We start from the raw sequence: 23,773 nt of genomic DNA on the forward strand, positions 1-23,773 counted from the left end.
ACATTTCTTCTACTCTGTCACCCTTTGTGAAATGATGTGGTTTGGGACTTTGCCTAACATGTAGAAATTTTCTGGTGCCTGATTGTTGTTGGCCTGGTCGATCGATAGCTAGCTAGCTGAAATCTGATCGGATACAAACTCCAACGTAAACTTTCACTAGGTGGCACAGCAGCAGCAGTGCACTCTAAAAAAATGCTATGAAATCAAGAGAATGGGCTATTGGAAGAAATTTAAAATATATATTCATGGACAAATATATTTTAAAACATAAGTAAGTGATTCTGAGTTTAGTTTTAGTCCAGCTGAGTTTAGGTCTTGCTGGCTCTGACAACCCACCACTGATGGAAAATAATTTTTATGTTAACGGATTCATATATTACTGCAAGAACAATGGCATTACTCATGTATTGTAGACCAAAGTACTACAGAGAATTTATTAAATTGACATGACCATAGAATATTATGAAGAACAAGAACATTTCTAATAGCTTTTTTCATTCACATACATGTTTATAAATGTAATGGCATTCCAATTGTTGTATCATCACTGAAAACACATAAACTGAAAAGCTGGTCAACACACTGGTACATCTTCATTATGGTGATGACAGGTATAAGTTTGGATTGGAGTGCTTCTGTTTTCTTTATGAACTGTTCAAAACAGAAAGCAGAAGGTGCCTCTTTTGATAAGGTTCGCCTATCATGGGAAATGTCTAACCTTGCACAGTATTGCAGAACTTGTCAGGATACACAGTAGTATTTTTCATAGCAGAACATGAAGTAGAACTATTATTTATGATAAGTGTGGCAGAATCTAATTCAAGGATATGTCAGACCAGTTCAAGTGTGGCTCTTGGGATTTCAAATTCCACTCAGCCTCCAGCCAATGACTTCCCATTTTCCTGCCCAAGCTTTTTATCAGTTTTCAATTGACCATATTTACATCAAAGAGTATAGAGCATGCAAGACATCGTGCAGAGTCACTGTAGTTTTTACTTGCCTATCTTTATAATATGAAGATTTCTAATTATACATCAGTATTGTAAGAATATAACCAGTATTCTTGCTTTTTACTTGGAACAAAGTGTGTGTTTATACTTCCTCCAGGAGGTCGCTCCAAGTTATAACGTGAAAGCCGATTCTTTTCATCTCGCCATTATGTGCAGATCGCCCTCTATTCAGTCAACCCTCATTACCCGTCTTGACGTTAGGCATTGTTCGACCTTATTATTTTGTGGCCAGGTACAGTATGTGTGATCAAAGACAGGATCAAACAGCAGAAAGCTCAGCAGCTCACTGTGCATTGCAAGGGACTTTGAATATTAAAAGAGAACGAGGCCAAATTAGCATAAAAGCAATGCTTGAGTCATGGGGAAAAGGCTAGCTCCAATGTCTTAGAGCCTCAAATTTATCTGGAAATTTCACAGCTCTTTCGCTTTGTTCGGTCAGAGTTAAAAAGTTTTGTCCTGTTCAGAAGTTGCGTCAAGGCAAACTAGTTGTTTTTATGGAAGAACCAAAATAGATGAGCTACATTAAATATACATCAGTAAACTAATTTTTTTTTTAAATCTTTACCAATCACCTGTTTTAGGTATTGCAAGTTTGTGGAACTCTGACAGGGGCTAGGCAGGAATAAATTTAAAAAAGTAATAAAGAAATACATTTATAGTAGCAAATTTGTACTTCCTCACTAGTTTTATTAATAGTATTACTATTATATATATTCATTAATTAATTCATTAACATGGAAAACAAATTAAACACTACAATATATTGCAGTTTGATTCATTCTCTTAATTGGATTTAGCCTTAGCACACCTAGCTTGGAAATTGTTTGTGAGACTAATACATTACAGTATCTAATCACCAAAACAATAAGCTAATGTTAGATACCTTTAAATGTAATAGACTTTAAAACCACATTCCCAAATTATACTAACTTAATTAAGGATTATATTTTTACCTTGTTTTTGTGATTACAGTAACTATATAACTATGACTGTAACTGCAGGTACGAGCAGTAAATCAAATAGTTCACCCTCAACAAGTCTAATTCCATTGCTGGAATACAACTGCAGATCATTCTGTCTCATCTTAACCCATTGAATGTAGAGCATATCCTTGGAACATTGGGTGCAAGCCACGAATAAACCATGCCAGTCTATCACAAATATATACCAACCACCACTAAGCCTATTATGCCCTAATATCTACTAGACAGCATGTTTGTTTCTTTAAGTAGGTTATATAGTAGGACATTAATGGCCCATTGCACTCTCACTACAGAACTAATAATAATAATTATTATATAGTAATCCATCATAAAACCAGAATTTTGAAGAGCAAGTTTGAGGCAGAGGAACTATGGTGCAAAACAAACCCGAAGGCATTAATGAACTGAGGAGAACAATTCCCCTCCATGTAAGCACAATCATCATCATCATTGTCAAGTCATTAACTACTTAACAGTTCTTTCTTTCTGAATGTCATGTCATAATTCATTTACAGTACGAACTGATGGACATTTTTGGTCAGGTTTAGTTTCACAAGATTGCATCATGGAGCGAAAAACTCTTATCTATTTGATCTTTATAAAATCTATTTATATTAAACTGCATGATCGGGACCTTACACCAACCATTAAAACATTCTTATTTTTAACCAACCGTAATTTACGGACTATAAAGCGCACCCATATATAAATAAATATTTTTATTTTGAACATAAATAAGCCGCACCTGTCTATAAGCCGCACTGAACACTGAAACTAATGAACTTTACACAGGCTTTAACGAAAGACGGGTGAAATATGTTGCACTTCCTTTAGGAGCATAGCGGTATTTTGGGAATAGCCTGGCACTGCATTTTTCCGCTATTACTGCGTGTGTGCAAGGCGAGGATTATGTCGTAATTATTTTCTGATGCTCATTTCTAAGTTTCTTTGACTAACCCTTAATGCTGTTGCCAAGAAAAATAAAAAAGCACGAGTTTTGGAAACCTGTCTGTGCTTATATGATTTCTGTTGCAACTGGAGTTAGCACGCTATCCCATGACCCAGACTCAACGCGCTACCATGGCTTGTATCTAAACAGTAGCCTACAAAGAAAATCATTGTTCACTGTCTTCCTCCTTCCTTTCACAACTATTTCTCTCGGGAGTTTATCTTTTGGCATTGTTGTGCGTTTAAAAAAAAGTTTTTTTTTATTCCGATGCCGTGCAGCTCAGAACACAGGTGAGGTGCTTTTTCTTTTTTTTTTTTTCGTTCGGAAATTTCATTGGTCTAATGTTATGGGGTTCAGTTTTTTGGCTTGAAGTTTGTGAAACCGGGAAAAACCCAGGAAAAATTCATAAATAAGTCGGTTCGTTGTTTAAATCGCTGGGTTCAAAACGTGGGGAAAAAAGTAGCGGTTTATAGTCCGAAAAATATGGTAATCAAAATTAATGAATTAATGAATGAATAATGAACTGGCATTCAACTTAGTTTGTATACCCATTTATGCCTAATATGCCTGAGATTGGTCTTCAGATGGAATGACAGAGAAACTTTATTCCTATTTCAGACTCTTAATGTCTCTTTGGTACGGTTAGGGAAAGAAATGCAAAACATAAAATTGCCTGTTGTTTTTTATTAACACAGTTTATTATTATTAACATTTGTGATCATCAACATTTTAACAGTTAACAGTTTTACATCAATTTTAAATAAAATGCTAGCTTAAATCAAATGAATGCATTACACAATTTTTTATATTGATTCAATTTAGTAATCAATTAAAAAATATTTATTTATATATAGTTTACATTTGTTAAACCCCATTTGGGTAATACAGGTTTTACTTTTAATATTTATAATAGATATAGATATGATCTACTTAACTGTTCTACTTATATCAGCATACTTTAAACAAATGTCTTTATTCCATCCATCCTTCATTTATTCACTCCCTTGATTTGCGGAATTGTCAGGATTATCTACTTAATTCTAAAATGAAAATTATTAAACCTGGACATAAAATGCTAAATCATTAGCACAGTGGATTATTTAGTGTTTTCATGCATGCGCAAAACAAATCTTATTTCCGGTATGGCGTGACACTGAGCTAACTGTAGTTTCCAATTTTATTAACAATTTTTTTTATATATATATACCCCTGGCATTGTTGTGTATGTTTTCAATTTTAATAATAAAAGTAATAATAAAATGCACTCAAAGTGTGAGGCGGACACTAAACAAACTTGCGGTATACGTGTGTGTGTGTGTGTGTGTGTGTGTGTGTGTGTGTGTGTGTGTGTGTGTGTATTTATAGAATGTCTGTACATTGTCAACTAACCTTTTTACATTTTTGAGAGACACATGCATGTTCTTTTCATTTATATGCAACAAACTAGGGAATATTATAGTATACATTTCTAGATTTTACCAAAGATATATAAATCCTCCCATAGCATGAATCTTCTTCTTTACCCATTAGGAGTCGCCACAGCGGATCATCTGTCTCCATAGCCTCCTGTACTCTACATCTGCCTCTTTCAAACCAGCTACCTGCATGTCTTTCCTCACCACATCCATAAACCTCCTTCTTGGCCTTCCTCCTACCTGACAGCTTCATCTTTAGCATTCTCCTACTGATATAGCCCATGTCCCTCCTCTGCACATGTCCAAACCATCTCAATCTCGCCTCCCTCACCTTGTCTCTAAAACGTCCTACATGCGCTGTCCCTCTAATAAACTCATTTCTATTCCTGTCCATCCTCGTCACTCCCAACAGAAACCTCAACATCTTCAGCTCGGTTTCCTCCAACTCTGCCTTCTGTCTTTTACTCAATGCCACTAAATCATACAACATCGCAGGTCTCACCACAGTCCTATAAACTTTTCCTTTCACTCTCCATTACTTCACACTGTTGAACCCTGGTACCTGAACTCCTCCCCCTTCTCCACCTCTTCTCCCTGCAACTGCACCACTCCACTGCCCTCCCTCTCATTTATACACATGTACTCTGTCTTACTTCTACTGACTTTTATACCCCTTCTCTCCACCGCATACATCCACCTCTCCAGACTCTTCTCAGCCTGCTTCCTACTCTCACCACAAATCACAATATGATCTGCAAACATCATAGTCCAGGTAGACTCCTGTCTGACCTTGTTTGTCAACCTGTCCATCACCACTGCAAACAGGAAAGAGCTCAGAGCCGATCCTTGATGCAGTCCAACCTCCACCTTGAACCAGTCTGCCGTTCCTACTGCACACTTTACTGCTGTCACACTGTCTTTATGTCCTGCACAACCCTCACATACTTCTCTGACACACCTAACTTCCTCATACAATACCACAACTCCTCTCTCGGCACCCTGTCGTGTGCTTTCTCTAAATCCACAAACACACAATGCAACTTCTTCTGACCTGCTCTATACTTCTTCATCAACATTCTCAAAGCAAATAATGCATCTGTGGTGCTCTTCCTTGGCATGAAACCATACTTTTGCTCACAGATACTGTTGCTCACAGAATACTGTTGCCTCCCTTAGCATGAATAACAACTTTTTGACAGTAAGCTTCTCTAAAAGTTCAGCTGAAATACTATGCCCTGTCTCTTGTACAACTTGTCAGATATGTTTTTGCTAGTTGGATATTCATTCCTGGCCTTGCAATCATCCCAGTGGAGTACAATAGGATTTAGGTCCAGTGACTGAGCAACCAATCCATGTAATCTTAAAGTATGATTCAAATGTCCAGTTTCCTCTGTAACTTTTTTTTAGTGGCTGTCAGTGCAGAAAACCTGATGGCTTGTATTTTAGAAACAAGACATCATATTTTCGATTATAAGATTTTTTCTTCTTTTTCTTATTAGTAGCTTTCTCTCCGTTATCACCATCACTTTTTTTGCCTCCTCCACTAAAAAAACTAATACTTAAGCGGTATAACATTTTTTCAAGATTACAAGAAATCTATGTTTACACACTATCACCCTAAAAATCGTCCCCATGCACATCAATACAGCGCTCCCAGCATTCCTGCCACTTCTGGAATATGTCCTGGAAGTCTTCTTTCCGAAGTGTGGCAAAACATTTTCTGTGATTCATGCTGGATCTCCGCATTGGTGTCAAAATGGCGACCTTTGAGCTGGATCTCCATCTTCAGGAAGAGGGCGAAGTCAGCAGGAGCCAAATCTGGGGAGTGTGTGGGGAAGTGAGATCATGTGGTTTGTTCTCAAGGATCGGGAATAAATACTCATCTCCGGAAGGGTTATGTAAGCTAATGGTGGCTTAAGCAATCACCTAAGACTCTTCAGCAACTATGCTACCTTTTGGAGCATGCTTCAGAAATGGATTTCACAAAGCACAAATAGCTTTTTAACACAGGCTTGTAAATGCCCGCATCCTTGTGCCTTTGACTTATTTCCAAAACTTTTGTGGCTAAAACATTTAGAATTAATGAAACAACACTAATGTGCATCAAGAAGCTGATTACATTAAAGGGTCCTGTCACTATATAGGCGTAGGCCTGCTACTTAGGAAAATACAAAGCAGCTCCATTGTGTATGGAAATGAATTAAATGCAGTAAGGCTATTATTTAGAGTGCGTGGTGATCCGAAAAATAATGAGATTTTTGTTTTGTTTTTAATTTGTTTGTCTTCGATTAACAGTGACTGTTAAAGTAATAACATGCTTAATGATATTGTAGAGTGAAATAGTAAAAAAGCACTGTTGGTGGAGGTGCTATACCATGGTAGTTTGTTTCACTTTATCAGTAATTAACCTGACAGACTCAGTAGTTTATTTTTTTATTTAAAGACAATTCATAAATTATTAATGTATGTATATATATATATATATATATATATATATATATATATATATATATATATATATATATATATAAATCATATTTTTATTACCTACATCCACCATACAAGCTGCCTTGTGTTTGTTCGATCCCATCTTATGCTTTCCCACTGGATCTGCTTACTTTAAATTTATGATGATGAGCTAATTAGTAAATAAGTACAAACTGTGTAAAATAAGCAACAACTAGAATCCCTGTGACTGTGGACTTTATATAAGAGTAATTTTTATCCTGTCCTGATAATGATAATGTCTCTGTTGAGGAGGCATTGTCAAAAAATAAATAAAAAACAACTCAAACTGTGAACTGTGCTGTTTTCTTATTCATGTAAAAATACGTTATTTGATCCTCGTCTTTATTTTCAGTTCATAAAGTGAAATGGGGAGCGCTTGCATCATGTTGTGCTTGTGTACGAGTTTTATCACTGTATTTGTGCTGCACTGCATGCGCTGTGTTTTGCTCTGCTGATTATGGAAAGAATGTTTAGCAAGCATTCATGCAGTCCAAAAAAAGAAGCAGAGGCTGTGCTTTAAAAAAGATAAATAATAGCGATCTGTACACCTCTGTTTTTACTTTGCTGAAATTCTTCAGGAGTATAGTTATGGGTTATTTGACTAGCAAATTATTTAAAATAGACAGCATCTTTAAGGTATCATTTAGTATTAAATCAGCTGCTATCAATTTTTTATTAGCTAGCCAATTTTCCATTAGTGTTTTGATGCCCTATTATGACTATACATTTCAGTTATCTCTTTGTCTCAAGTTGTAATGCAACATTTACCCCTTTAATTCTAGCACTGTAGTGTCTTTTAAACAGCCAGTTAGCTTTAAACCTGTGGCATTATTGCTAATCAGCCACACAGTATTAGCATTTTGATTACAATGCTGATGTAGAGCTTCAGTTGAATAAAAGAAGGGTACTGGCTGATAAGCATATAGTTTTCTCGTTCTAAAATGTAGAGGTGAACTCTTTTACTACAGATAGCTAAATATTTGTTTTGTTAAGTTTTCTGGTCCTTATAGTTGCTAACAATTGCTGAAAAATGGAGTAGGTGAAATGTTACACCTTTATCATAGAGGTGATGTGAAAGTTGAGATGTTTATGGAAATATTTCACACTAAAAGATTGGAATCTTGATTATTTCATTGATTATTTACCAAACAATATATATTTTAACAAAGGTTACTGTTACTGGAACTGTGCTAACTGCCAGCATGTTTTTATTAGCAGTCCTTAATGATAGCCCTGATAAACCATGAGTATTTGAAGTGATGTAAGGTTGTTAATAATGCTACAGGATTTCATTCTGCAGTGTTTTGTAATTAGGTTCATGGTAAGTCTGTGGTAAAGCTGCTATTAAAAGCAAATGCTAGCCTGAAACATGTTCGTGTTGATTTTTTTTACAGTTTTAAAAAATTTTTGTTATATATTTATTAGCTGGTTGCAAGCGCAAGAACTGCTTTTCTCAATCATTTCGATATCACATAAATAGTGAATCCAGCATAGCAGTATATGAGACATTGCAAGCACCAGACTCAAAGTTACAGCAGAGATGCAACTAGTTAATGATCTGTGTAGTTTATGAGATATGTGGAACATGGTGGTGTCGACGGTGGTATTAGCACGAGATGTAAAATCTGTACGGGCAAAGTGTACAGATGAGGAGGTGAGAAAACCGGTCAGACTAATGCATCACTTGGTTTTAGATAGCACATGCTAATGCTGCTTTCGACTTGCCTTAAAAGTGGAAAAGTATAGTTCAGAATGACATCATTTTGTTTTTGAGCTACAGAGTGATAGAGAAAAGCATGGACATGTTTGTCTTTTTGTTATTGAGAAACTAGCCAGTTAATTGTAATGAGATGTATATTTCTCTTCTTGTATATGTATACAATGCACCCGGATTTAATGATTATATATTGTGTTGATGATGCTGTGAGCAGCTACAGTATGCTTATTTGGCATCACTTGTTGAACACGGAAGAACTTTAAAAAGATTAGGAGATCATTCCCGAGTTGCGTTTCCATTGGGGTTTTTGAGCTTTGTGTTGAGAATTATAATTTAGGACCTTTATTAATATGCAGCATTAATCCAACTGGGAATAGGTAACCTAATGGAATTGTGGATAATTGAGGAAAGTATTAACCAAAGGTGGAAACAAGAATATTCATTAAGATTTCTAAGCGTTAATCATTCTAGACTTTTATTTAGTTTCTTTAAAGTGACATATACTTTAGTTTCTTCAAAGTGACATTTAAAGTGTCTTTTACTCCCATCTCCTAGATGGCTGTGACAGTCCTCTGGTGTCCAATCTCCCACAAGCAGCCTTCAAGAGTTCATCTCAGCTATCCAACAGCCATGGACCTGGCTACGCCAAACTTAACAGAAGAGATGGTGAGTGCATTACAGTTATTAAATGTACACTTTCTGCTCAATTGCAAAAACCTGTTTCAGCCATCTGGGCTAGTTTGTTTCCAGAAGTCACTCGAGGTAACTGATTGTGCTTTTTACACTTAAATAATGTTTTACAGTTTCTCTAAAAAAGGTATTTTTATATCATGGAACTAAGCTCAACAGCACATCTTGTGGCATTGGCATCTTAAAGAACTGCAATAGCATCAATAAGTGTTTATATAACTATTAATTGCAACATATGACATATTATAACATATGAATAAAATAAAAATAATAATAAAAAATGAAAATATGAGATTTTAAAACATTCTATATACAGTGGAACCTAAGTTTATTAACACCCTGCTGTACATATGTTTTGTTATACAAACAAAAACATTTGTAAAATTTTGTCTAGTTGTACATATGAAGCTTTTTTCTAACCGTTATCCTCCACTCCACCTTGTCTCCCTCATACCAGCACCGACTCTCTGCCAAGGTTAACATTGTTTTTCTCTTTTAATTTTAGATTATTATTATTGTTATTGTTACAATATACAGTAATACAACAAATATCACTTATGTGAATGTGATATGTAAAGCGCTATAAAAATAATTTTCACTTGACTTATAAATGTGTTATTATACTGTATATTGTAAGGTATTTTTAATTTTATATGAATATTTTCTAGGCCCTGGAACACATTATCCAAATTTACATTATTTCTTATGGGGACAAACATACATTCACAAACCGAGGTTCCACTGTATATAGAATGTAAAAAAAATAAATATATATATATATATATATATATATATATATATATATATATATATATATATATATATATATATATATATATTTTTTTTTTTTTAAATCTCTTATTTTATTTATTTTTTTCAATTTTATTGAGATTAATAAATTAATAGTTATGAAACAGTAAAAAACAATTTTTGATATAAAAAAAAAAAACTTTACTAATACTAAACAATATTGAGTATATCTAGATTATTTTAACATTTCAGGCCCCTGCAATGGATAAATGCAGTGTACTGATTTAACTACACAGCTTAACAACTTCAATAACTGAACAAAATTTGTTGACATTCTACCACTGCTCGACTCGTGTGCTTTGTTATCAATCATTTTAAGGTGTACTCACAAAGCCACAAAAAACCTAAATTGTACGTTGATTGTTTTAGTCCATTTGTGCCGAGCCGCTTAGTACCTCTCTGTGAAATACGTCTCCCCTATTATCAAACACTCCTGAATAGAGGTAATGACTTCACACACGCTCTCTGCATTAGTGTAGGATATAATGCATGGACTCAGCAAGCCACATTTTCCATCACCAGTGCTATAATTGCATTAAGTATATACACTCATGTCAGAAATTCTGAAAATGACATTAAAGGGGGGTTGGTGTGTGTGTGTGTGTGTGTGTGTGTGTGTGTGTGTGTGTGTGTGTGTGTGTGTTTTTAGACTGATCTGAATTTTTTTAGGGTCCCTTCGAACGTGATAATTTCTGGTTCTGGGTAGTGAGCACTGTTCGTATTTTCTTATTAGCACACACACACACACACACACACACACACACACACACACACACACACACACACACATAACTCTCAACGGGATAAAGTACAGCACACTTCAAAGGCAGGTCTGTGCAATGCTGCTACAGCTACAGCTTGGATGTGAAGGAAAAAAACAAAAAGGAAACAGCTACATTTTCATCTGTACCCATGTACATGTACTTCCTGGCTAGAGGCTTCTGCTAATGCATGACTAAACTCTAGGCCAGTGATCATGCTGTTCCTGGAGAGCTAGTTTTCCGCAGAAATCTATTTCATTCCAATAAATTCTGTCGGAAAGGACGGTTTCCGGTAGACAGGGTTAGCTCTCATTGCTCGAGGCATTCTGCTAGCAAGACTTTACCAATAATAAATCTCTCCAGTAAACGCTATCCAAAGAATTAAGAAAATGTTTAAAACTGTAGCAAAATTAATACAACAAACAAAAATATATATATATACAGTGTGTGTGTATATATATATATATATATATATATATATATATATATATATATATATATATATATATATATATATATATATATATATATAAATGAATTAATATAAATATATTATAAATATATATATTTAGGCTAGATAATCTAGCAATATTTTAATATTTTATTAACTTTTTGAATTATTATTGAAATATACCTTTCAATTTGTTAATAAATATTAAAAAATACATATAAATATTGCATTTATTTAGGTATTTATTTCTAGTTATTTTCTATTTAAACATTAAATATCCACTGACATAGAATGAATATGATTTTAAATGATGAATCTTGCAGAATAGAAAACCTTGTAATTTTTAATGCCTTAGAAAATATGTCTTTAATATCTTAGAAAATATCTGTCAATTAAGAAAAAAATCTGAATATATGAATATGCATGATACTCACATCCTCCTCACTCTTGTGTAAACTGGAATATTTCTACATTCTGGGAGAGTTAAAAGCTCAGCGGTTAAGACATTGGAGTTTGGATCAGACGGTCGCAAGTTCAAATCCAACTTTTTAGCCATTTAAACATCGTAGATAGGGATGGGCGCAATGGACCCCTGCTTTTATTTGTTTGCCACATCCTGTTGGGAAATCCCATCTCTTGTCTTTCCAAGGTCACCTCTCAACATTCCATTGTTAGCACAAGCCCATCTGTATAAGCCAACATATCACCGCTGCCATATAAATCAAATAAAAGTCTAGGCAGAGATACTGTTTCTTTGAAATTGTGTTGGTGCAATATAAAGCAAATTCAACATGTCAACACCTCGTATGTGCTGATTGTAAGTAAATACTGCTGCAGAGCATGGGGAGTACATCGTCAAAGAACTCTTGCCTTTAAAAAAACTTGACACAATCTCTGTCAAAATTTGCTAAAAGAAATACAAATTTTATAAAATGTATACAAATATATTAGGGAGTTTATACTGTCCATAATGTGATAAAATGTGATGACATCAAAATACACTTTTAAAAGAACCATCGTTAAAAAGTATTCCTTGTTGCACAATGTTGCCCTAAAGGCATCAAAATGAGGAGGCAAAATACTAAAAGAAAAACGATGATAAGTTTCTCGTTATGATACTCTAAACTCTAAATGACATATATTTTTAATTTACAGTTAATGTAATTTTAAATAAGATTACCAACCTAAATAATCTGACATTTTTCTCACACCATGTGCTTGCATGTCCGTGAGACAGTAACGAATGTTCCATTCAGATAAACCTAAATAGTGACTACAAAACTGTATTCGATTTTTTTTAATGCTTTTTGACAATTTTGGTTGATTGCAGTAATTTAAAGAAACAGCCACTGGATTTGGATCTTTGTTGCCTGATGACTACACAGTAGAAGGTCTGATGTTTGTGTAACTGAATTATCTGTTACTATGCTAAATACTCAACAAAACACTATACTAAGTTACTCTGTCAAATACTACTAAACAGTCTACTACATGTTTCATTAATTATTTAAGCAAATACTATTAAATACTCAATTCTTCTTCTTCATACCAACTTCCTGCATGTCTTCCCTCACCACATCCATAAACCTCCTCCTTGGCCTTCTTCTTTTCCTCCTTCCTAGTGTCTCCATCCTCAGCATTCTTCTACCAATATACCCCATGTCCCTCCTCTGCACATGTCCAAACCATTCCAATCGGGCCTCCCTCACCTTGTTTCCAAAATGTGCTACATGCACTTGTCCTTCTTATAAACTTGTTTTTAATCCTGTCCATCCTTGTCACTACATCTCAACATCTTCAGCTCTGCTACCTCCAGCTCCACCTCCTGTCTTTTACTTAATCCTACTGTCTTAAAATCATACAACATAGCAGGTCTCACCAGAGTCCTATAAACTTTCCCTTTCACTCTTGCAGATACCCTTCTATCACAAATCACTCCTGCCACTCTTCAACACCTACTCCACCCTGTATGCACTCTTTTCTTCACTTCTCTAACACACTCTCCATTACTTTGCACTGTTGACTTCAGGTACCTAAACTCACCCACCTTCACCACCTTTTCTCCACCTTAGCTCTTCGTACCTCCACCTCTCCAGGCTCTTCACAACCTGCTCCCTGCTCTCACCACAAATTACAATATCATCCGAAAACATCATAGTCCATGGAGACTCCTGTCTGACCTCGTCCGTCAACCTGTCCATCACCACTGCTAACAGGAAATGGCTCAGAGCCGAACCTTGATGCAATTTAACTTCCACCTTAAACCAGTCTGTCGTTCCTACTGCACAATTTGCTGCTGTCACACTGTCCTCATACATGTCCTGCACCACCCTCACATACTTCTCTGACACACCTGACTTCCTCATACAAACCTACAACTCCTCTCTTGGCACCCTGTCATATGCTTCTCTAAATCCACAAACACACAATGCAACTCCCTTTGACCTTTTTTGTACTTCTTTATCAACAGTCTCAAAGCAAATATTGCATCTGTAATGCTCTTCCTCAGCATGAAATCATACTGTTGCTCACAGATGGTTATCTCTTCTTTCAGCCTGGCTTTCACTACTCTATTCCATAACTTCATGGTATGACTGATCAACGTTATTCCCCTGTAGTTATTGCATCTCCCTTATTCTTAAAAACCGGTACCAGCACACTCCTTCTCTATTCCTCAGACATCGTCTCACCTTCCAAAATCTTGTTAAACAATCAGGCTAAAACTTCACTGCCATTTCTCCCAAACATCTTCATGTATATACCGGTATGTCATTTGGTCCTACCGACTTCTCACTCTTCATCCTCTTAATCGCTGCTCTCACTTCCTCTTTACTAATCCTATCCACTTCCTGTTTCACCATCTCCGCAACATCCAACATTCTCTCTCTATTATTTTCCTTATTCATCAACTGCTCAAAATTCTTCTTTCACTCTTCTCACTGGTCAACACATTTCCATCTACGTACATCCTTTATTGCTCCAACTTGAAGCACATACTTCCCAGCTCCATCCCTCTGCCTGGTCAATCGGTACAAACTTATTAAATACTTAATTACCATAGCAAATTCTATCAAATACTCAACTCATTTCTTAAGCAAATAAAATTAAATACTCAAATACCTTAGCAAATACTACCAGCTAATTTTAAATATTCAGTTACTGTAGCAAATACTACCAAATAGTATTAAATATTCTAATAAATGCTGCTACATACTTACTAGGAGGGGAAAAAGTTAAAAGACAAAACTGGGGAGGAGTTGAGCATGTATGTTACTTTAACTTTAATACCTCCTTCCTCTTGTCATCTTAAATCACAGTATAATCCTTCTTCTCTAAATCGCTCTGAGGCTTATTTCTGCAAGTCTTTGTTGCTGTTCTTAAGTCTTTTACTCATGACATTTCAAAAGAAAAATAAATTTTCTTTCTACTTTCTTCTCACATCTTTCCTTTACATTTCTGACCAATATATCAAAAACATTTTTCTGTAATCCTATTATTTGTAAAGTCCTAAGGTGCCTTTTCAGCATCAGGGTGCTTTTAGAGATCTAGCAAAATGCCAAACAAATCAAAAACTGCAAAAGTGATTGACAGAATCAGATCTAATACATAATACCACTGTAATCTATTTGCTTCTGATTTCTTAATGGCACCATACACACCATAAAAGGACAGGGTAACAGTCTGCCATTTTTTTCAACTCAAGCATGTTTCAGGAGGTTTTCTTTTTCTTTTACAACACCAATTAACCAAGATTAAAAAATTTGCACCAACAGCTGACATGAACTCAAATGTTGTGGAAGTTCCAAAGGTTTTAAGTAACTGCAAACCTAGAAAAAATAACAAGGACCAAGAAATGGTTATCTCCAAGGATCATTGTCTAAAAAGGGTAAATTACTAAACAATCCACCTGTCCATTTCCAGCATTGGGCAAGAACACTTATACAGAGCAACTTACAATAATACCAATTATACAACTGACCATTTGAGAATTAAAGACCATATAATGGATTTAAATAACCATCTAATGAGAGTCTAATTCCTTCTTTGGTAGTACTACATGCTTGAAAGACAGGTATACTTAAATGAGGCATGAAGGGCTGGACTAGAACATTAAACTACAAGCGAAACTAAGGAACAAGGCCACTTAAATGGGACACATGGTAGTAATGACACAGTATCTTTTATCATATATAGGGAAAATATGGGCTTGTAGCAGCCAAAACATAAAAAGAAGGCTACTATCACAACTTTGACAGACATGTAATTTATGTTTATTAATGTTTTTTTGAGGGCCCAGCTAACTGAGTTGGTAGAGCATGAAACTCTTCTGACCATGAGTCAGCATTGACTTGACAGCACCTGAGATGACTACTGTGTGTGTAATAACCCAGTCTAGGGTTGGGCTACACAGTGTGATTAAAGGCACGGGGTGGTGGACGAAAGATGGATTTGTAAGGTATATGGTATCTTGATTAATATAAAAATATAGCACAACATTTGGATAGCATAAAAAAACGGAGGTATATACTGTATTGGAATATTTACATGTAGACACCGGAGTAAACTTGAGGGTGGACTCAGGCCAAAATAACATGCAAAAATAATCTTTTATAGAAAGCTAAATTACTTACCAAAATAAAAATGAAAGACAAGCAAATTTCCTGAACTCCCTCAACAAAAACAGTGAAGAGACACACATATACTAGTGTTAAACACAACAATACAAATATATACATACACAGACCAGGCCTAAAATTATGGCCATTGATCAGGCAAAGAAATATGACCACCTTCCTAATATCCTGTTGGTCCTCTTTTGGTAACAAAACAGTCCTGACCTGTCTAGCATTTACAGCATTAACTTCTTCAGATATTTAAGCTAAAGCAACTCGTCTGTTGGATCTGACACTATGTGCCAGCTTTTGTTCCCCACGTATATAAATGATCCTTGGCCTTCCATGACCCTGTCACCAATTCACCACTGTTACTTCCTTTGACCACTTTTGATAGATTCTGCCCACTGTAGACCGGGAACATCCTACAAGAGCTGCAGTTTTGGAGATGTTCTGACACAGTCGTCTAACCATCAAAAACTGGCCTTGTCAAACTCACTAAAATACTTACACTTGCCCATTATTCCTGCTTCTAGCACATAGACACAAAAGAAAAAATGTTCACTTGATGCCAAATATATTCCACTCACTAACAGGTGCCATGATAAAGAGATAATCATTGTATATATAATGTTATGCCTGACCGGTGTATATTTAAATATATCACAATAACAGTGAGTATTTACAACCAGCCAGTCAAACTTATCACAAGGAACAGAGCAAACTCTGAGACAAAAACAAAAATATTTCAAAGCCAGGCTACCACACAATTGTAAAACAATGACACACAATCACAAGGCAAAATCGCACATTGCCTAGCGACCTCCAGAGTTCCTGGATTTATACGGTTGATCCATTCTGACGTCTTCCAGGAGACAAGAGTGCAGGAAGGCATTCCTTTTTGGAACTTTGTATTTTCTGTTTTTCAGATTTCCTGTATTTTGATATACCTCAAGAAGAGGGGGATGCTTTGTCTATTGTTAGATGATTCCATTCTTCTGTTAAATGCTCATCAAAAAAGGACCATATTAGCTGCAAGTACAAAATAGTATTTATGGATAGAACTATCCACTTACAAAATTTTTACTTGGCTTCCATACTTCAGAGACATTGTCTTGTTGGAAGGTACCACTGCCAGGCCCAATGGCACAAAGGACTACACTATTCGGAGTTGGATAAATATTGCTGTAATGTTGCTAGACAGGCTGAGAAGAATAACGATGCCTATTTTACTTTTATTTCTTTTATTTATTTTTTTATACAAGTGGTCAGCTTCATGCCATCTGTTTGTAAATAGTTTTTAAACTGTGATCTGTGATATGTTTTTGAAGTGAAACTAAATTGTTTAAATTGCAGGAAGGCCTAGGCTGGAGTCTGCAATGGTAAAAATGCATAGACTAGACATACAAACAACGCATACTATACAATAAAATACAGATCACAATATTTTAAATATGTGAAACCACAAAGTTCTCTATCCTCTCATTCAATACTGTGACTGTTACAAAAGCACTGACACTGGAATCTCCTTTATTAGTTTCTATGACCTTCTGCCAAACAAGTAGAAAGAGAGCATTAATATACTGTGTATAACCTTGTGACTTGCAGTACTTGCTTTACACAGGAGATGATTGTATAAAATTATTATTATTTTTTTTTTATTATTTTTGAAGACTGCCCCTTTTTCTACTACCCTTAGGTAGTAAAGAGAGGATGAATAAGCAAGCCTACACTCATTATGTCCTCTTGTCGTAATTCTGCAGGCCTGCTCAGATTTATTACTGCCATCATCAGGATGCTCATTATCTACCTGTTTAATAATGTGCCTTCATTCAATTGTTAGTCTAGCAAAATGGTTTGTTTGCTTTCTTGCTAGAGCAGCTGAGTGGGAAATATCATGAGCACTTTGATTTAGTGGGGCCTTGACATTTGATTTAGTCTCAAACACACACAAAAAAAAAAACCTATAGCAGTAAAAACCAGATTTAATGTCAGTGCTATTTAAAACAATCAAGGAGATTTATATTCATATTTATTTTGCCTACTGGTTTTCACCTTAGAAGGTCTCCTAATAATAGGCATTGATTTGACAATATTTTGCTGTTGCTTTTTTCTATCGACTTGCTGAGATTCTGGGTAAATGTATTGTTCAACAACACTGTAGAGGTTATATGTAGGAGGATCTTTACAAAATTCCTTAATAAAAAATGCTCTAGATCTATCAGATTGTGAGATAATCTCCGGTTCAATGCCTTCTTTCAGTCAAATTTTCTATATTGATCTTTTATTTGCTGACTTTGTCATTTATTTGCTGACTTGGATTTGTACTTTGGTTGTTACCATGCTAGAAAGTGAACTTTTTCATCAACCTAAGTAGGTGGAAAAAGAGGTCTCGATGTTGTGTGCCAAAATACATTCTTGTTTGAATCTATCTAGGACTCCCTTTAGAGCAACATTTTCAACACTCCCCTGTCCAAACTGAAGAGAATCTGCTCGGTATGATGCTCCCACCATGTTTTTCCAGCGCTCTTTATGCGATAAGTTGTCCTGTTTTCTATAAAGTTCTAAATTTGGTCTTCACAAATCATGGTCTGGGGTGAGTTAGGTGAACCTCTGTCTAGCCAAATTTCATTGTTGTTCAAGTTCAATTTTATTTAGAGCTTTTAGCAATGGACATTGTCACAAGGGAGATTTACATAAATAAACAGATAACGAATATAAATTTTAACAATTTCTGTGTGGTGACAGTGGCAAAAAAAACTCCCTGAGATGCTATGATGAAGCCTTGAAGGATACTCCTCCTCATCTGGGTGACATTGAATTCCTGTTCATGATCATTCCAACAATGTTGAGGATTACTCTTCACAGATTGGCTGATTGAATGTTCATGGCAATTTTCCAAATCTATCTTCACGGTTCTGGGTGAAAACCTCTACCGTAACCTCTTGTATCTTTAGGCTGTTCATGTGGAACCATTCTCAGGTGCAGCGAGTTGTTTCCATTTGAAGAGAACTCCATTGAATAGTAAGGTGTTAGGATGAAAAAAAGAGGAGGCCCACTGGTATCACTGGTATCTCAGGAGTATGTGTAGTTTAAAATGCAAGAGACAGGAAGGAGAGGGGGTTAGAGGGAGAGCATAGGTAAGAGAGAAAGAGAGAGAGGGAGCGAGAGAAACATAAATTATTCGGTATCCTTATTGTTATTGGTGTTGCTTTAGGGTCTATTTATAAGTTTTGTCTTGTTTTTCTTGACTAGTTGTTGTAATTGATGCTGACCCAGCTGATGCTAACAAATGCATGTAGAATATTTTTATGGTCTTTATGTAATAGTAATACTTTTCATGTGACACTGAGGTGACAAAAATATGAAAATGGGCTGCATAATACGTTTATTTGCAGTGAAGATAAATTGAAGCGAATTCTTGATACTCGCGACCTTGACATTCGCGTCCTCAATAGTTTGACTTTTCATTTGGAACCGGACTAAGAGTAACTCGTGAAATATCTGAGTTTTTTTGGAAAACAAAATTATTACAAAAAACTATAATTCACAATATTTGTTGCGTTTACAGTACACTACATGTACAATTCCACTTGAAACAGGAACCATCAATAGGAGAGAGTCAAAACCTCGCAATTTTTGTTACTCACGAGGGGTCATAGAATGCAACCCCTGCGAGTATCGAGGTTGCACTGTATTATATGTATGTGCTCATTGTTTGCCTTGTTCTCATACTCCAGCCATGTTTGCATCCTCGGATATTATGCTGTTGCTTTTTTCTACTTGCTATAGAGATTATATGTAAGAGGGTTTTTACAAAATGCTTCATTTAAAAATCAGTGGTGACAGTGGCAAAGAAAACCTTTGAAATACCTGAGATGGTATGATGAAGAAGTCTTATGTTTTTCCATTGTTCTTACACTTCACCCTTGTTTGTATCCTCTGAAAGATTAAATAAAAAATGCAAGTGGATTTTTGTCTTGCTGCAGCAAACAAGCAGCATTTTTTTTTTTACCTCCATTTAAAAAATATGCCAACATTTGCACTTAGCTGTATTTTAAATCTCCAGTTTTAATAAGTGTGGGGACTGACAAAGCAAAACCGAGCTGAGCAGGTTAAGACTATAAACTATTTTGCTTGTCATTACTAAGCATTTTATCTTGGTCAGGGTCACGGTTGATCTGGAGCACTGGATGTGAGGCAGGAATATAGTCCAGATGGAAACGCCAGCCTACAAACCCAACATTCATACCTAGGGGCAATTTAGAGTCTCTTACAATCAATCTCCCATATCTATAGATCAGAAACGGATTGGAGAACACTGGAGATGTGAGGCTGTAAGCAGTATTTAGTCATTAGCTAAATTTTCATTCATTAACATTATCTTAGGAAAAATCCCAGCAATTCACAGATCATCTTTTTCGTAGTGTTACACCGCCAGCAATCGAGCATTCCATTTGCATTAATGGCTCTTTTTGTATTATTTTCTATTTATTTAGTATTTTATCCGGATTTAATGTTAGTGTTTACTATTTGAAAACTTTATCACAATTTTAGTGTTCAAATCTTCTCTACTATTAGAGAATTCTTTCCTGCTCTGAAAGCTCACGCAGGTGGAAAAGTGGTGAATTATTGATGAGAGTTCATTAGAAACGCATCTGCTCTTTTATGAGAACACTGTTTGCCATGCCAGACTTTTTCGTCAAGGATGATTTACCAGCTTCTCTAAAAGAGCAAGATGCAATAAACTGTTTCTTTTCCTTCAATTTTTGCATTATGACAACGCTTTGTTTTAACATGCCCTCTTAGAGGGCAGCATAATGTATATTTAAGACGATTACAAATTCCATCAACTCTTTTAATGATGCATTATGAATTAGACGTCCCTGGACATTTATCAAATCCACTCTGAATTGCCCCAACATAGGCCAATGGGGTCGGCCAGATTTGCAGACTCAAATTGATCTTTGTCCGTTTCTCACAGGCTTAGAGATTAAATGTCAGTGCTGGTTTGCGTGTGTGGGATCAGGTGACAAAATATGACAATGTAAATGACTAAAGGTCCATTGGACCATCGCTCAGCTGCCCTCATCCATGACCCATTATTAACCCTATTTGCTCCACTCATTCTACGGGTCAGAGAAAGATACTACAAAGCCAAGATTATATCGTACAACTTTTTAACAGAGAAGTCAGGAAGCGCATTTTAGTAGCAGTTACTGCGTTAATGACTATTTAAAGAATTACTGGTAATAATCCTAACTGCATAATTCCCACTTCAAGGAAAATGATTGACCTTTTTTTGTGTTTAAAGTTAGCTTTTTCTAATTTTGCTCTAGAGCAAAATTAGTTAGAGGGAAAGAATAGTTAGTTCTTTGCTTAACCTGTTAGCCTTCGCCACAGATTTTGGGACTCTCAGCTAAAAATGCCCTACCTAATATAAAATGTTTACAGTTCCCGAAAAAAAATGTGCTACATACACAATTTAAATATCTTTAAAAAAAGAAGACACTTTGAACTTTATTGTACATTATTCAAAGTTGATGTTGCTTAAAAAGATAAGAATTTATAGAAAGTTATATATATACTCACAGCTGAAATGCTGTACCTAACTTTAAATGTTAACAGTTCATGAAAAAAATGTGCTACATGCACAATTTAGATATCTTTGGAAAGAAGATACTTTGAGGTGTCAAATATTAAAGTTGATATTGCTAAAAAAATATAAGTTATAGATGATGAAGTGCCTTGGATATACATTTCCTGCATTGAACATTATTTATATTTCATATATAAATACATGAAATCGGTAATGTAGCAATCCAGTAAAGTACTGGGTTGAAAGCCACATGTCTCATGAGTTAATATTTCAAATTGTATGAAGATTTAGTACTGAGTTAAATTTCTAATTAAACAAACCAGAGGGAAAGACCATGTCTGGCATCATCTGGATCCAATCACACATTCTCTTAACTTAGAAGAAAATCCTTTGCTGTAACATTTTGGCAAAACTAAATTTTGAAAAAAAGAAAAAGAAAAAAAAGAAACCATTACAGAATCATTACATAGTGTGCATCATTAAATAATCAAATGAAATAAACAAAGTGATCATCAACCCAAAGTACCTAATGTAGTAACTATAATCTGAATGCTCCATGGTGTCCTGATTACCCCTATTAGATTTTTCAGTACTTATGCTGTATAAATACAGGTATGGCTATGAATACTAAACATTATGGCTCAATTATCCAGTGTGTACACTAAAATAACGCCAATGTACACTAGGTGTAGCTAGTGCATGTTCCAGACATGAACAGAATTGTTGCACATTTTAATACAACCATGTAACCAAGGCTGACGTTGGATTAGTCAAGCAGGTTGTGGTTGGTTCAAATCACTGGATCTGAACTTGTCAACATAATTTATGATTTGATAAGTGAAAACAAATATGTGAACACAAACATATCACAAAGTGTTGACTAAATATGGAGCAACCATCTGTATGAAAATGTTATCCTACAGACATGAGTATGTAAGAGTACAAATCCATAGAGGATGATGCACAACTTGTCAGGTTTTAAGATGAAGGTGACTGCACTTTCACTACTTAGGATGCTGATGCTGAATTTTAAAAACCCACGGCTCTGTGTTTCTGTTTACTCTTCTATAGCTCATGTGTCTTCTCCCTCCTTTTCCCACTATCTGCTCATCTTTCAATAATGAGCAAAGGTCAATGTGTTTGCTCTCCCCCTCGTTTCAGTGTCAGCTGTAGCATCTGCGAGCAAAGTATTACGATTGGCCTTTCGGGTGCTGTCCTAAATGCCAAAACAGCCTTGTTATTCCACCATAAATATATCTAACCAGTATAAACAGCGATCTGTGAATGAGCGGCGCATCATGATAAGGGCTGGTGTTATGCAGGAGAACATGGCAGTGAGGTCTGTGCCATATGCAAATCAACTGTGTGATTAATGGACTTGTCAGGACTTGCATGTTTTAAGCATTGAATTGATAGATCAGCACAAATTAGCTGCTAGCTGCAGTACATTTCAGGTTAAAACAACTTGGCTGCGGTCTTAGAAGTCAGTTGTATAGCTTGAATTGTTTTAAATAAAAACTGGGACTGGTCCGGAGTGGTTGTTATTTGTAGTGGTAGCTTGGATTAAGTATGTGTGTCACTGAAGCTGGTGGAGCTGGTAAAGTGTATGTGGGAGGACTGGTCATGAGTACATGCAGAAAAAGTCCTCAAAGCACTTTTGTACGTCGCTCTGGACAAGGACGTCTGCTAAAAGCCACAAATGTAAATGTAAATGTAAATGTAAAGAAGTCAGCACTGGATAAGAGTGTCTGTGGAAGCAGATGGAACTGGTTAAGAGTGTCTGGGGAAGCAGGGAGGATTGGGTACAAGTGTCTGAAGAAGCAAGTAGGATTGATTAAGTGTCTCGGTGGAAGTAGTATTGGTTAAGATTGTCTATGGACGAAGGTAGGATTGGATAAGATTATCTGAGGAAGTGGGTCTGATTGGACAAGTGCATATGTAGAAGTGGCAGGGATTGGTCAAGAGTGTCTCTGGAAGCAAGGAAGCTGTGGCCAGTATTTGTTAAAAGCATCTATATAATCTGCATAAAAAAAGGGTGTAGACAATAATCTTTTGCTTATGGTTGATTTTAGGTGATCAAACACATTAAACATTCTGTACAAAATGCTTTCTCCAGCTGCTTAAATTGACTCCTCTCAATCCATCTGTCTAAGAATTTCTAATATGCTATTCCTTATGACCTACTCAGGGTACTTGTGAAAGAGTTACAGTTCTTCACATTTTCACCACCTCTGAGCATCTGTGCTTGTCAGTTTCTCTTCATTTTA

At 35.7% G+C, this 23,773-nt stretch overlaps 1 protein-coding gene across 1 annotated transcript in view; it reads left to right on the plus strand.

Annotated features, from left to right (window-relative positions):
* The window catches only part of cntnap3 (contactin associated protein family member 3), a 143,235-nt gene that overhangs the window by 19,160 nt on the left and 100,302 nt on the right, over window positions 1-23,773 (plus strand). Inside the window, exon 2 of the mRNA XM_046861220.1 lies at window positions 9,138-9,248. Within this exon, the coding sequence (XP_046717176.1) occupies window positions 9,138-9,248 (111 nt within the window). The remainder of the gene's footprint in view (window positions 1-9,137; window positions 9,249-23,773) is intronic.

Source organism: Silurus meridionalis, chromosome 11 (genome assembly GCF_014805685.1).
Source record: "Silurus meridionalis isolate SWU-2019-XX chromosome 11, ASM1480568v1, whole genome shotgun sequence".
Classification (NCBI taxonomy): Eukaryota; Metazoa; Chordata; class Actinopteri; order Siluriformes; family Siluridae; genus Silurus; species Silurus meridionalis.